The sequence below is a fragment of the Garra rufa genome, chromosome 1, assembly GCF_049309525.1.
Source record: "Garra rufa chromosome 1, GarRuf1.0, whole genome shotgun sequence".
Lineage (NCBI taxonomy): Eukaryota > Metazoa > Chordata > Actinopteri > Cypriniformes > Cyprinidae > Garra > Garra rufa.
In genome coordinates this window covers 32397592-32413967 of record NC_133361.1, presented here as the reverse complement: position 1 = coordinate 32413967, position 16376 = coordinate 32397592, and the positions used below count along the sequence as shown (strand labels likewise).

The following is a 16376-nucleotide window of genomic DNA, read 5'->3' as shown; positions in this document are numbered from 1 at the left end:
AAACATGACTTACTGTTAGAATAGCTGCTGATTTCTGACCTCATTGGAGAATAAGGTGCTTTCCTCTGGCCTTTTCCCTTAAGGCATGGATCTGAAGGCTTCGTTTTGGCAGCCATTTTGCTTTTACCTCCTTTGGAAGACTTGTGAAAGATGCTGAGATCCTTCGACAGGCTGGATTTTCCCATCTTGACTCTCACATCTATATCGGTCAGCATGGAGACTCTGTTTCCAGAACTAGCCCTGGACTTCCCTGAGGAACCGTCTATGAACTTACAAGAGGGCTTGCTGAGTTTACTGAGCTTAGTGAGGGACAAGGCCTTGTCAAGTTTGGATGCCAACTGCTCCTGCTCGCTCACTCGGCTCTTCTTCGCAGCCATTTTAGGTGCCTGTTAAAAGAGAGAAAAGCAATGGATGGATTTTATTTGATTTTGTTTAATAAAAACAAAAACGTTCAGATATAGTTGAAGTCAAAACTTCACATACACTTTGCAGAATCTGCAAAATGGTAATTATTTTAACAAAATAAGAGATTATACAAAATGCTTGTTATTTTTTATTTAGTACTGACCTGAAGATGATATTTCACATAAAAGTTGTTTACATATAGTCCACAAAAAAAAAAAAAAAAAAAATTTTAGGAATTTATTAAAATGACCCTGTTCAAAAGTTTACATACACTTGATTTTTATTACTGTGTTGTTACCTGAATGATCCACAGCTGTTTTTTTTTTGTTTGTTTAGTGACAGTTGTTCATGAGTCAACAATGACTGTATGATTTTGAGGTCCATCTCTTTAAAAAAAACTTTTTTAATTTGAAGATCAGGGTAAATTTAACTAATTCTGTCTTCTAGGAAACATGCAAGTATCTTCTGTAGCTTCTGAAGGGCAGTACTAAATTAAAAAAAATATATATATTTATATTTATCTTCATTCTGTCCAAAGGTTTTCACCCCCCTGGCTCTTAACGCATTGTTTTTTTTGTTCTGGAGGATCAGTGAGCATTTGAACCTTCTGCAATAGTTGCATATGAGTCCTTAGTGTGAAAAGATGGATCTCAAACTCATACAGTCATTGTTGGAAAGGGTTCAAATACACAAAAATGCTTAAAAAAATTGTGGGACCTCAAGGTTTTTATCTTAATATCTTATTCAGGTCAGTACTAAACAAAAAATAACATGCATTTTGTATGATCTCTCTTATTTTGGTAAAATAATTAACCTTTTGCAGAGTCTGCAAGGTGTATGTAAACTTTTGACTTCAACTGCATTTGGGAGCTGGAAATGTACAACACCAGTATAATAGTGACCAACCTCATGAGAGAAGCTTGAAGATGCCTCCTGCTCACTCCAGCTCTTTTTTTTCTTCTTCAACCTCAACGCACTGCCACCTTCCTCCTCCTCCTCCTCCTCATCTCGGTTAGAGGCCCGAAAGCGCTTCCTCAGCACCTCCCCGCTCTCAGAGTCCTCTGAGTAAAGCACGCTTCTGCCCAACCTGCAAAACAACAGAGCGTTCAGCTGCAGGGCAGGCCGTGTGGAGCACAGCTGGGCCTTATCGGAGCCTGAGCTACACACTCACTTTGCACACTTCGAATCCAGCTTGCTGGAGGGTGGAGACAGTGCGCACAGGCCATGTTTCCTCTTTCGGGGACGTCCCGGGCCCCTGCGGGCAAAACTTCTGTTCCTCTCCTGCTGCTGGATCTGTTGTTGCTGCTGCTGATGTTGCTGACGTTTCTCTCTGTGAATCAAAGGAATCATAAATAGCAGATTGTTTGTTTGATTGTTAGTGGGATTAAATAAGGTAGGTTTGCATTACTGATCTTAATGAAGTGGTGTAAAGGGAGGTAATGTTAATTGGGAGACTCACTCTTTGTCTCTCCGCCTCTGCAGTTTGACCAGCTCTCGTTGCTTTTCTTTGTAGCGTTGTTGCATCTCGGCGAGTCTCACGCGGTAGTCCACTTCTACGGTGTCCATTCCCTCCAAAGAGGATTTGGAGAACATCTAAGAGAGGAAGCAAGATTACGTCTGTGGTTTGACTTCCGTAGTCAGTACTCTCAGCAGAAACCAAAGTATTATTAGCTAAAAGCTTGCTGTGAGATACGTCCCTAAGCAAAAGGTCAAACGCTGTTCAAAAAAAAAAAAAAAAAAAAATTATATATGCCACTGGAATTTATAAACACTGCTTAAATGTTAAAACATCAAACACCATTAGCTGTAAACATAGCGAAAACAAACATTTAATTTCCACTGGAATCTGTAAGCACTGCTTAAATGTTAAAACATGAAATACATTAGATGTAAACATAGTTAAAACAATGTCACTGGAATTTGTAAACAGCTCAAATGTAAAAAAAAAATTAAAAAACAACACCATTTGTAAACATTGTTAAAAACTTGAGCAATTCAAATGCTACTGGAATTTGTAAACATGACAAATTTAAAAATATGTTAACGTATTCAAATCCACAAACATCTTAGGCCCAGTTTACACTAGTGCATTTACTTTTGTGCTTTAAAATGAAAGCTATCCTCGCTTTAGAAATGATCTCAGTCTACACTACACAACCAAAAACACATTTCACATGACCACTTAAACTGCATAAGTCGACAAGGATGTTTTAATTTAAGAGAAGCAATCATAATAAAATTGAATTTAACGGTTGCTTTTCTTAAATGAGGCTCCAATCGTTTTCAAAAGTCTCCATTTTGGTCCGTTTAAACTGAAACACAACTCCGGAATTTTCTAACTAAAACAGGGTCTGCAGCGTTTTCAAAAGTGTCCGTTTAAAGGGCTGAAAGTGCAAAAAAAACTTCTTAAAGGGATAGTTCACCCAAAAATTTAAATTGTCATTAATTACTTGCCCTCATGTCATTTCAAACTCATAAGACCTTCATTCATCAAAAAATTAATAAATAAAAAAATATTTCACCAATTCTTGTTTTTAAAGATGCATTTTAACAATGTCCTTACTGTCTTTCTGGGCCTTGACCGTGGTAGTTGCGTTGCGGTCTATGTAGGGTCAGAAAGCTCTTGGATTTTATCAAAAACATCCTAATTTGTGTTCTGAAGATGAACATGGGTCTTACGGGTTACAACATGAGGGAGTACTTAATGAAAGAATTTTTATTTTTGGGTGAACTATCCCTTTAAGCACAGGTTTAAAAGAGGAAGAAGAAAATAAAAAAGTAATAAAAAGGCAAACATACAGGTTCATCTTTCTTCTGTCTCCAGCTGTATTTCTTATTAGGGTTGAGCTCTCGGGGGAGGCGGATGATAACCTCAGGTTGACACTCGATGGCCTCCAGGAGGACCTGCCTGCCAGCTTCTAGCAGACTCTCCAATCCACAGAGCATTACAGCTGCACACACAAACACACGATCGATAACAACATTAATTACCTCTAGGGAGCATGGGGCAGCCCAGCATTCTCCAATACATCAGTATATGGGTGTTTCTTGTGTCAGACTGCATTAATGGATTTGACATCCAGATGCATCCGAAAGACCAGACAGCTGCATTTACTTATGCTTAAAATGAATGTTTTTACTCTAAAAGACGTTTGAAGAACAAGCAGCACTGGCACGCTGTTCAACACTCCAGCAAATTCTGAATATATTCACTAGAGCTGAAACAATTCCAGAGCTTGTTTCAGCACATTTTACTTTACAGCACACTACAGTGAGCAAATCTCTCTTCCCCAATCACCCCGCTTCCCTGAGAACTGCTGGAGCACGCTAGATCAAGTCCCACATCCTTCAGATTTGCCTTCCTCTCTCTGAAACGAGACTCACCCTGTGTGTCATCTCTGGGTTGCCTCTGCATCTCCAGCTCTGCCATCTGGCTGAGCAGGGCCATGCCTTCCAGAGCGGTGGACTCTAGGGGACTGACGCCCACGCAGAGCTCAGACCTAGAGCTGCACGCATCTGCCAGGATGGACACCGCTCCGGCCTGCGGAAGCTCGCTGGCTGTGACCAGGGCGAACATGCCTGCCATGGGGTCTTCAGGCAGGATGGCCACCGGTGCGGAAGAGGGCTGAAGGTGAGGAGGGCTGCTGTTAGGCAGGAAAGGATTGTCTAGTTTGGACTCCAGGTGTGGAGCGTCCGGGACAGGATCTCTGAGGTCTAATGGGTTCAGGCTATCGGAGAGATCTGTGGGCGTATGTGCTGGCTGGATGTCGCAAACCACATGGTGTGTGTCCGTGTAACTAGATGAGGATTTGTAGACTTTGTCTACTAGACCAATCGAGGGTTCTGTAGTTTCTACTCCGGTTGTTCTTTCAGAGTCAAGCCTAGACGTTTCATACAGCCCGGGATGGCTTGAGGAGACAGCTTCAATTTTGACAGCCTCCTCATCTTCCTGGTCTGATTCGTCCTCCAGTGAAGGCGTAGCTGTGTCTCTAGGGTGGGCTTTGGCCTCTGTGGGTGCACTAGAGTCTTGGGTGGTGATGGGTGCAAGCCTCAGGCTGTCCTGGCTTAGGACGTCCTTGCTGTCTTCCAGGATTGGCTCTTTTTTGAACACAGTGCCACCCTCCCTCATTGACTCTGGCTCTCTGGAGGCCTGGAGTGGCTCCACAACCACTGGAGAACACAAGTGCTGGGGTTTGACATCTGTGGCGGTTGCCAAGTGCTCGGAGGTCTCAGCCGGCAACGGCACATCTGGAGCCAAGCCGTCAGCATCTGCGGCGGCAGCCGGCTGGAGGAGGTAGGGGTAATGGCTGCCGAAAGGTGCCGTTATCGATTGGTACGGGTAGCCGGGAGGAATTTCTGCCAAGGAAAAAGAAGAGACAAGTTTTTGAGGTGCTTATGCAGAGTACAGGGGCTTTAGTTCTCTGCGACAGAGTGACAAAATGATTAATAACCCCACATGTTCTACGGCACAGGGGCTTTATGAAACTTTCATGAACCAAATGGCCTCAGCACCGGCATCCCAAAAGCCCTTATATACACATAGGCCAACACGTTCGTGCATACTCATACATTCAGAATGCACCGTGAGCAGAAAATCTATTTATTCTGAGCATTGAACATTTTTAAAGGGAAACCGCCAGGGGATACGGGTACAAAAGGGCTGCTGTCATAAGAAGTCTCTATTCGAGTGAAGTGGCAGCTGGTAATCCCATATGTGCGGATATTTGCAGGCTACTCATTAAGACTGCACTACCCTGCACATTCTGACATGAAGAATAGCACACTGCGTTTGATTGCTGTCCTGGGTGGATTCTCAGTCCCCTCCCGAACATATTTCCTTAAAAACAGCACTATGGTGATTAATGACCGTGCATTATTAAACAGCTTTCCCTTCAGTTTTTGATTAGTGTCCCCTCTCATTTACCTCTGCAATATGCAAATAGACAATTATTTTACAAGACCATGCAAATCTACAGTTGAGGTGACTGTGACAATTTAGGCAATGCATTTGATTTGGGAACGCTGATCTTCGCACTTACCACGGTACATGGATGGGAAGGGAGTAGAAGGTTGCTTCTGTAGACTGAGTGGTTCTTTCTCAGGCACTTCCACAGACTCCTCTTTGGTCTGGATGGGGGAGGTAAGAGGGGGGGATGCCGAAGCGGGGCTGACTGAGTGAGGGACAGGAGATGACGGATGGGAGTAGGGCTGTTGAGGGAGGGATTTCTCCACTTTGGGTCTCTCCTCAGACTTCAGTGCAGTGACAGGGGAAGGCAGTGGTGGGACAGGTAGTGGCGTCAAGACTTTGCTGTACGAGGTGGAGGGAGTTGGGGAGCGTGGCGGAGGCTTGCGTGAATGCAGGGCTGAAGTGGGGATGCCTGAGAGACTGGATTTTGCTCCTTCAGCTACTCTCTTGTCTGGCTTCTCCTCCAAATCTGTCCTCGTTTGACTTAATCTCTCCTGCAACATCAAAAATAAATCTCAACTTTTTTTTAGGGATAGTTCACCCCAAATAAAAAAAATCTGTCATTTATTAATCACCCTCATGTCGTACCAAATCTGTAAGACATTTGTTCATCTTCACAACACAGAAAAAAATACATTTTCAATGAGCTTTCTGACCCTACATTGACAGCAACGCAACTGACACATTCAAGGCCCAGAAAGGTATTAAGAAAATACTAATAATATTCTAAAATATAAACTAAAAAATATTCTTGTAGCTTAATAAAATAAAGGTTGTACCATTGATGTCACGAGGACTATTTTAACAATGTTCTTACTACCTATCTGGACTTTAAACATGTCAGTTGCATTGCTGTCTATGGAGGGTAAGAAAGCTCTCAGATTTCAGAAAAAAAAGAAACAAACTTAATTTGTGTTCTGAATATGAATGGGTTTGGAACAACCTGAGGGTGAGTAATTAATGACTATCCCTTTAATTACAGAAAAAATACAGAAAGTTCAAAAAGTATAAAATAAGTGCAAATTTATAAAATCAAAACAATAATCGAAAAAAAAAAAAACACAAAAACAACATAGTACAATATTTTGGACTTAATGCTAAAAGCTCATATATGTGACCATGGTCCACAAAACCAATCATAAGGATAAAAAGGATTTTTTTAATATACATCTGATAGCTGAATAAATAAGCTTTCCATTGATGTATGGGAAAATCACCTTTAAAAGTTGTCCAATTGAAGTTCTTAGCAATGCCTATTACTAATCAAAAATTAAGTTTTGATATATTTACGGTAGAAAATATCTTCATGGAACATGATCTTTACTTAATATCCTAATGATTTTTTGGCATAAAAGAAAAATCTATAATTTTTACCCACACATTGTATTGTTGGCTATTACTACAAATATACCTGTGCTACTTATAACTGGTTTTGTGGTCCAGGGTCACATATTTGCATTTGGTTTTTATGCCTGTTTTTTTTTTTTTTTTTTTTACATTCAGAGTTGGTGCAAATAGACCTTAAGGACTACATAATGGGAAACACAGGAGTGCCTCCCAACGATTATAATGACACTGACAGACAAAGAGTTTCATACCACTAACTGTGCGTTCCTCTGCAGCTCCATGACCTGCGCGGTCTGGTGTTGGATCATGTAGAGCTCCTGTTGGCGCAGGAGCTGCTGGTGGGAGAGGAGCTGGAGCTGATGGGCATGCTGCAGAGAGCTTCCTGTCGGTGGGTACATGGCCGACCACAGAGGGGGGCCTCGCTCTAACATCTCGGCTTTTAAAAGAACAGGAGGAATACTTGAACATCACGCATCAAGTAGATTTATTCTGCTACATGTCAGGGATATCACTCCCACGCACTTAGAAATGCATGTTTTATGCATGTGCGAGAATGGAAAGATGGGGAAAATATGAACACAGAAACTGTGGCGAATACACAGGACCTACCATAGTGTGGCAGATGCTCTGTCGGAATAACAACCACCTGCCCGGTCTGTGGATCTCGGGCAAACTGGTAAGATGGGGGGATGGAGCCCGTCAAAGCAGGAGGATATCCTGGAGGCAGCGCCTGATGAAGGGAAGGGGGGCCTAGACCTGTACACAACAGAAACGGTTGAGTTCACTGTACTTGTAGTTGATGGTCCATTTGCACTTTCTTTCTGGCAGCTTTGTGAGCACTCAAAGAGTTAATTCCCAAGAGAAACACCATTCCCACCATAATCCCACCCTTGTGCGTGGAGCACGGACCTCGTTGAAATCCTGCCAAGAGGCACAGCACTTTAACTACAGCAATTTACTTAGGGGACATTTTTGTTTTTAAAGCAAAGTCTAGACAGAAACTCAAACGTCAGACAACTGTGAACTGACCGTGCTGTTTGCTGTTATTCTTGGATGGAAGTTGTGGAGTGAGACTGATTGTTTCTAAGAATGTCTAAAACACTCAGCCTAGACAAAACGCTCGGGCCGTCTGGCAGGGCAACAGACTGCCTCGAGGAAATAATTCAGCGTCCAAATTCCATTCACAACACAGTTCTGCAGTCCATGACCCATAATCATTTATTACTCATTAAAACAAGAATAAACGCAAGGCAATTGCTTGTCGTAACATGACATAATTCTTATATAACAGGCATAGGCGGAAAAAAAGGGCGGGTACCATATGGAGAACCAGACAGCCACATGGAGGGGGCTCCCGGCCGGGGCAGCCACGGGTGGGAGGCCAGGTGGGAGGCGGGGTCAGCAGGCCAGCGGCCCGCACTAGCCAGAGTCGGTCCACCGGTCACCATCAGGTTTGGGTTCAATCCACTAGCAGACACCATAGGTGGATGCAACTGGGTGTAGTTCGCCAACTCTTTATTCTCTCTGTGAATGACAAGAGACTTGTCATAGGTGGATCAACATTGCAAAGTAGTATTTGCATTTCCTAATTGCAAATTAAAAAGTCTACATTCCAAAAAAGCTTCTGTAGTATAAAAAAAACAAACATATTTTGCTGTGTATTACTTAAGTACTTTCAGAGTAAAAAAAAATATGCCTATATGTGACCCTGGACCACAAAAACAAGTAATGATGGTCGATTGATGATTGTGAAAGCTGATTAAATACACTTCCCATTGATGTATGGTTTGTTAGGATAGGACAATATTTGGCCAAGATACAACTATTTGAAAGTCAGAAATCTGATGGTGCAATAAAGTGAAAATATTGAGACAATCACCTTTAGAGTTGTCCGAATGAAGTTCTTAGCAATGCATATTCCTAATCAAAAATTAAGTTTAAATATATTTATGGTAGGAAATTTACAAACTATCTTCATGGAACATGATCTTTACTTTATTCTTTTTGGCATTAAAAAGCAAAAAGTATCATTTTGACCCATACAATGTATTTTTGGCTACTGCTACAAAAGAGAAAAGCAGTTTTCTAATTTACTCATTTTAATTATTATTATTTTTAAATATTATCCAATATTTTACAAGATGTAAGAGCCTTAATGAATTAACTTTTTTTTTTTTTACTCCCAACAAATAATAAATTAAAAATCATACAAAATACATCCATTTATTTATTTTTGCTTCAGTTTGGTCCTTTACCACATATTTTCAACAAAATTGAAAAGACTACTATATTTGGTTGAATCTGAATTCTAAACAAACAAAAAAAAGCCCTGAAAAAAAAAACACTGTAAAGCTTAATACCTTAAAAGAACAGTCAATTAACAGTTCAATAATAAATATTTTTTTTACTCTTCCAAATCTCAACAACTTTCAGTTTGATAGAACATAGATTTTTTACTCAGATTTGTAAAGCCACAATCAAAACCAACCTTTTAAGGTGTTTTTCTTATTTGAATCTTCTCAAAAATTCACCTTGTGTTTGATGCAAGAAATGCATCACACAGAATTGGATGAGGGTGATTAAATCCAAATTTTTGCCTTAACTATTCCTTTAAAAGACTGTTACATGCCAAATATCCAGGCACCCACATTTGCCAACCAGGAAAATGTATGTCCTAGATGCTTTTACAATGCAAAATTCATGCTTATTCAAGCCCAACAGGAAGACTGGTGGCCATTTAGCCCTGACTGAGACACAAATTCCCCAGTCCATGACTTCTATTCTGCCTTACACTTAAGGACAGACACTGAGGGCGGAATCCTGCTGAGAGAGCCAGTCACTTTTATAAGCACCAATTTCCCCAGTGGGGAGGACTGACTTTTTCTGCTCCTCGAAATGAGAGCCACACTTTGAAAATAGGCTCATATTTGCAGGGAACTGTTGCCATAAATCCGTCCGCTTTAAAGAAAACCACGCTGAGAGTGTGACCAATGAAAGTAAAATGTTGCTCCGTTTAGCCAGTGTGTGGAATCAAAGAAACAAGAATCCATTCGCACTGGCTGGATATGCTCGGGCTGTACTATAAGCTGAATTATTTTAATAAAAGGGTGCTTTTAATTAACACTTTCATCCAGGCTTCTAAAATCATTTTGAAAAACATATGTTTGGCACTTTACACTTTAGTATTGCTGCTAAAATGTCTGCTGAGATTATAAACTAGCTTCGACCAAGGCAGCGGAGAGAGTATCTTTAAAGATCCACACATTCAAGCTGTCACTGATTTGTGACTGAAGTGACTTTAATGAGTCACCTTCACAGGGCATCTATGCATTAGCTGCCCCTATCACCAGCTTCCACACAACATCAGGGCTCAAAAAAAAAAAAAAAAAAATCAATCACTAGCTCTTTCTCAGCTTAATGCTGTGCTTTTTGGAGAAGACTGTAAAAATGTCCTGTTCCATTTTCAATTAAACCTCTGACCAACACAGCTGACAAAAAACAAAAAAGGACACAGGGTAATAACCTGCATTAGAAAGTGAAAGGTGAAAGTTGTGGAAAACACCCATATTTTAATGTTAGAACTCTAAAATGTGCCCATTACTCATTTGTGACCCTGGACCACAAAACCAGTCATAAGTAGCATGGGTATATTTGTAGCAATAGCCAAAATATGGTCCAAAAATCATTAGGATATTAAGTAAAGATCATGTTCCACAAAGATATTTTGTAAATTTCCTACAGTAAATATATCAAAACTTAATTTTTGATAAGTAATATTCATTGCTAAGAACTTAATTTGGACAACTTTAAAGGTGATTTTCTCAATTTTTTTTTTTTTTTTTGCACCCTCAGATTTCAGATTTTTTTTAAATAGTTGTATCTCAGCCAAATATTGTCCTATCACAACAAACCATACATCAATAGAAAGCTTACAGATGACATAAATCTATTTTGTGGTCCAGGGTCACATTTTAGTTTATCTTGTGCTGGATGATATGGCAGTGGTCTTGACAGCTAGCAATGTAGACACCACCAACACCACTGAAGAACTGGCTCACCAGTCACCACAAGAATGACCAACGTCAGTGTGATTTTAGCTCTCATTCTTGTTTAAAGCAACATCAACAACTCGTCACCTTGGAATTATAAGGTTCTATCTGTGTTCCGAGTGGTTTTGAGATATTGAGCTTCGAAGTTTTTGCATTCTATATAGTAAAAATGATATGGGGAACAAGTCTCTTTCCTACATGAGAATGACAGAGACCCTAAATGTATTCTAAATGTACAATATCAAAATCCTCTCAAATTTTTAAATGGGGATTTTGGGAACAGGTCAAATGCAGATAGAACCTTCTAATTCTAAGAAGTCGTTTTCTGCTTGGAATTATAAGGTTCTATCTTGCAAGACATTAATTAAAGCAACAATTTTCAAGAAATAAAAGTAGTTTCCTTATAATTTGTTTTAAAACATAAATTACTGTTGTAACAATGTGTCAACACGTATGAGAATTTAATGCTTTCTTTATCACATTTATTTAATATTTTAGGACAAATATTTTTTTCTTGTTTAAGTTAGGCATAAAAGGCAAGGCAGTGCTGAATATTTTGTCCAGAGCAGATGTTAATTTTATAATTATAGTGGGTAATTAAAGACATTATTGCAGAAACGGTTAAAAAAAAGCAGCTACTCTAATCCATCTGACCAGGACTTTATTCCACAAAAAGCCATATTCAACCATATTCGCAAAACTATCGTTTTCAACATCTTTAATAACAACAGTTTGATCACTATTGACCACATTCAACATCAAACGACAATGACACTTATATTTCATTATGTACTTTACATTATGCAATTGCTCTGCAGTAAAGCCATTCAAGCCAGTTGCAGATAATATTATTTGTTTTAGGCCGGTAATGTATATAATGCCGGTAGCGGTAATTATGAGTAAAAAAAAAAAAAATCACGCCATCATTATGTTCTAAACAGTGCCACTTTGAGAAATAAATGTGAATTGCACTCATTGATTCTACAGACGTGTAATTGTTGTTTTACGTTTAATCTTTCCTGCTGTTATGGAGCAGTCCTGCGACATGACAAAGAAAGTTGATCCTGATTGGTCCTCTTTTTTGCATTCGAAGCGCTGATTGGCTCACAGATAGAACCTTATAGAACCAAGTTATAGTTCGACTAAATAAAAAGTCCTAAAATGTACACAAAAAAATCACATAATGTAAATAAGTTGTCACAGAATAAGAATATGTGAATAACTCAATTTTGACAAATGTCAGATAGAACCTTATAATTCTAAGGTGACGAACTGTCACCACACACTTACAATTTACAGCTAGTGAAACATAAACCTCAAATGTAAGAGTTTGCACAGTTATCCTAAGAAATGACTTGTGACTCAAAACTGAGACGTTTACATAAATATAAAAAAGGATGTTCCAATGTTTTTCTAAACTAACGCAACTCAAACTCTAAACGCAGGATTGAATTAGCAGCTAGACCTATGCCTAGTACATTTCTGGGCGCTCGCTTCAACATGCACTCAAAGAGCTCAAGGCGCTTTACGCCAGCGTTTATAAACTCTCATCTTACCTTAACACTTTCTCCTGCTCACGTTCCACACGTCCCGAGAGCAGGCGCTCGTCGGGATGACGCGTCCTCTCGTCTACTTGCTCTTCTTCTGTGTGAATTGGGCCTGCAGAACATTACACCAATTGACATTCAAATTATATTTTTTACTAAATTTGTTAACTTCATAGTGTTTGCCAATTATCTCATTTTACTTATTTTAAGATATGTTTGATAGCAAGTCACACAATTTTTACCATTCTCACCTTAAAAACAACCAAAGCGGTGTCTGAGAGTCTGGCGAGACTTAAATGTTACCGTTTTCTCTTTATAAATACACCACTCCAGAAATAGCCCAAACTCGAAAGGTGTTTATCAATCCTAACACTCAGCACCAGTCATAAGCAGTGTCTTACACATCTATGAGATTACAGACAGACCGTGTAGAGGAAAAAACCCACAGAGAATCTATGCAGAGCAACATATCACGTATACAAGAACCCATCTAGCCCATCAATCACTTATCAATGTTTCAACACCACTGTGGTGTCATATACGTCTCAAATTGCTTTTCATAGAGACCCAGCCATTTGGAGGATCATCAGACAAAACAAGCAGTGTTTCAGAATTCGAACTAAACTACAAGAGCCTTTGAAGTTTGTGCTCAAAATACCACAACAACACAGCCCTGTATGGCAAAAGATAAACACGTAGAAAGTATCTGAGCGGGATTTAGTTAGGAGTGTATTGAACCTTTCAGCACTGACAGACAGCGGCTGAGAAGAGATTGTGTTCTTCTAAACCGATGAGGGGGACGAAAGTGCACACAGATCTCTGTCATGCTCCAGGGAAAAGGTTTCAGTCTGTTTCCAAGGTTACCAAAAGCCTGTCCAACATGCTATCCGTTTGCATCAAAAAGAGGACAAATTAGTCAAGCAAAGCTGTCCCCAACACTTGTTTTAAATGTAAATTCAAACCTTCTCTCAGAGTGTGGGGACTAATGTTATTACTGCAATTTCCTCACACACAAGAAGACATAAATTAATGCCTTTCTCCCCACCCTTTTCTGTCCCTTTCCGAAGCAGATTCGATTGCTAAGCAACAAACCTAAAGTCATATTAGAATGCACTGCTTGTTTGCCACCTTTAGTAGAGCTCTGTAAATTATGTTTATAAGCAGGCGGGCATGCGGTGTCTTAGTGAAAGGTTTAACACACTCCCTATGCTAACAGGAAACGCTGTGGGCCAAAGCAATAGCAAAACTCATGCTGTTTAAGAAATGAAACGAAAGAGGGAGCGACCTTGCTGTCGAGCATGCCCACGTAAATGGGCTGTAACCACGGAAAATAAGACTGGGTCAGTGTGTTGTTCTTCACTTTCGTTAAAGGTGTGAAAGCATGTACCAACAGAGACTAGAAATGTACAATTTATGCCACCTTAAAGGGATAGCTGTGCTGCTTTTTTCTGCCGACCACAAAATAACGGTTTTTGCCCATTCAATAAAAGTCAATGGGGTCCAAAACAACCTAAAAAACAGAAGCTTTTTTCAAAATACATCATTTCAAGTTCCACAAAAGAAAATAAGTTGTACAGCTTTGGAACGACATGAGGATGAGTAATTGAGTACAGAATTTTCATTTTTGGGTGAACTATCCTTTTATAGGATTAGTTCACATTCAGAATAAAAATTTCCTGATAATTTACTCACCCCCATGTCGCACTAGTCGAGGAAAAAAGAAAAAAAGTAAGAAAAATATTCCAGGATTTTCTTTAATATAGTGTACTTCAACAAGTTAAAGGTCCAAATTACAGTTTCAATCCAGCTTCAAAGGGCTCTACACGATCCCAGTTGAGGAATATGGGTCTTGTCTAATGAAATGATTGGTTTTCTGAAAAATTGTTGTTTGACTTTCTTTGCACGTTCGCTTTGTAAACACTGGGTAGGGTCCGTCTACGTCACGGCTGACCTTTCCAATGTGATTACATAATGAGCTAGTGCAAGATGAGCATTTGTGGTTAAAAAGTACATGAATTTATTAATTTTTTTGGGAAAATGACTGATCGGTTCACTAGATCAAACCCTTATTCCTTGGCTGGGATCATGTAGAGTTGAACCTTCAATGAAACTGCAATTTGGACCTTCAACCAGTTGATCCCCATTGAAGTCCACTATATGGAGAAAAATCCTGGAATGTTTCCTTCAAAAACCTTAATTTCTTCTCAGCTGAAGAAAGAAAGACATCTTGGATGACATGGGTGTGAGAGAATTATCAGGATTTCTTTTTATTCTGGAAGTGAACTAATCTTTTAAGAAAAATACATGTAAAGAAAAGAAGCAACACACCTTTGATGGCTCCTCCAAGAATTGGCCTGTCCCTGTCCGATACAGAGCTGTGCTTGTTGCTGTTGTCCCTCTGGCGGGCGACAGCCACCGCAATGCCTACCGGTGGATGACGAACCTCGGCTTCCCCCTGAGAAGAGCTTCCTTCTCTGCCAAAGGATTTAGCGCTCTCAGGTCTCTCGGGCTCCTTCTTCAACTGCTTTCCAGACTGCTGGGGTGGTAGGTGCTGAACTCTGGACACTCCGGGATAACCAGCCTCCAGTTTCATGCTGCCCAGCCCCCCAAACGGACTACGGCTATCAGATCCGTGCCTGGAGCCAGACTCGCTGGAGAAGTTGCCGCTGTACTTTATGAGGCTCTGCATGGCTGAAACCTCGCCATGCCCCTTGGGACTTCCACCGCTGCCTACCGGTCTATGTAGGCTAGTAGTGTCAAGGTACATTCGCTTGCCGTCTTCTTCACCTCGGGGGCCATGGGTGTGTTGCGCCGCCAATGCAGCGATGTGACTGGTAGCATAGTTGCCCATCTCGAAAGGCTTCCATTTGGGTTCGGCAGAACCCAAAGCCTTTAACGAATGCTGTTCTGAGTGAAGCGTAGCTTGATCCATTCCAGAAAATGGATGGGCGGACCTTTGAACCCTATCCCGCTCTTGGCTGCGGGATTCGGTCTCGAGCCCCGTTTTGATCATGTGTTTTGACGTAGTGTTGGATAAGTCCCTGGCATCTGGGCTGTTTCCAGATTTACTTGTGCACATTTCCAAATGCAAGGGCTTTTTCATGGCCAAACCGTTTGACCTAATTATCGAGCCTTCCTCTCGTAAAATGTCTTTCTTAATATCCCCGTGAGGGGGAGACTCGCTCCTAACGGAGGACCGACCGTGGTCCATATGTGTTCTCTCATTCCCCACCTGCAGGGCTGATCTGTGCGAGTCCCTCTCCCTGCTCTTGTCATTTTTATTATCTCGAGCTTGGGAGGCAATTTGAATTGGCCCTTTTCGCTCGTCGTAAACCTCGACAGAAGGCACATAAGTAGGAGCTATCACTCTGTGTTCTTTGCCTGGCTCTTTTGCTGTAGAGTAGAGCGGGTACATGCTGGGCGGCATGTGGTGAGGGGGAGGGTAGGTGCCAGAGGACACCAGCCTGGGCGGTAGATGGGATGGGTTGGGCTGCAGGGAAGAGGGACTGGCATACGACACATGCAGAGTGCCAGCTGATGTAGCAACCGAATCGCATCTTTTCTGCTTGTCAGAGGAAAGGTGGCCCCCTGGTCGGCCGGATTCATCATCCCGGTCCCTGTCCCTCCTGTCCTGTTCCATACTAGGGTGTCGGGTTGGCGTGCTGCTGCTCATCCCGCAGTGGCCAAGCAAACTCTGGTGAGATTGTTTGGGTTTAGTGTCCGTGGTGCTCAGAGCAGGTGAGTGCTGGTGAGAGAAAGGCCGAGCATGCTCCGCAGTCTTCGCAGACCTCTCCGGGACTCTACGCTCATCTTCCGCCTTGACATCCACGGTGAGGTCCACCACGCTGTGGGGCCGCGGCTCCTCTTTTGGCCTTTCTCGTTCCTTCCTTGGGAGGGATTGGCCTAGGTCACTCTTACAGGGCTTCTCCTTTCCCAGATCCCTGCTCAAGTCTTTAGAGCTTTTGTGAGGAGGTAGGGCCTCCTTTTCCCTAGAGAAGGGGCCGGGCATGTGAGCCACTGGGCTCCTGGCCATTGCAGACTGGGAGTGCACTGAACCTGGCA

The 16376-nt window shown here is 41.3% G+C and overlaps 1 protein-coding gene across 3 annotated transcripts in view; it reads right to left on the bottom strand.

Moving 5' to 3' along the window:
* Positions 1–16376, bottom strand: part of tnrc18 (trinucleotide repeat containing 18) — a 52244-nt gene extending 35868 nt beyond the window's left edge. For all 3 annotated transcript variants that reach the window (XM_073838956.1, XM_073838973.1, XM_073838965.1), the window contains exons 1-12: positions 14643–16376; positions 12324–12426; positions 8037–8242; positions 7328–7474; positions 6970–7154; positions 5445–5865; positions 3790–4761; positions 3205–3356; positions 1865–1998; positions 1577–1735; positions 1312–1492; positions 14–386 (exon numbers count right to left, since the gene is read on the bottom strand). In XM_073838956.1, coding sequence (XP_073695057.1) covers positions 14–386; positions 1312–1492; positions 1577–1735; positions 1865–1998; positions 3205–3356; positions 3790–4761; positions 5445–5865; positions 6970–7154; positions 7328–7474; positions 8037–8242; positions 12324–12426; positions 14643–16347 — 4738 coding nt within the window. In that variant the 5' untranslated portion in view covers positions 16348–16376. The remainder of the gene's footprint in view (positions 1–13; positions 387–1311; positions 1493–1576; positions 1736–1864; positions 1999–3204; positions 3357–3789; positions 4762–5444; positions 5866–6969; positions 7155–7327; positions 7475–8036; positions 8243–12323; positions 12427–14642) is intronic.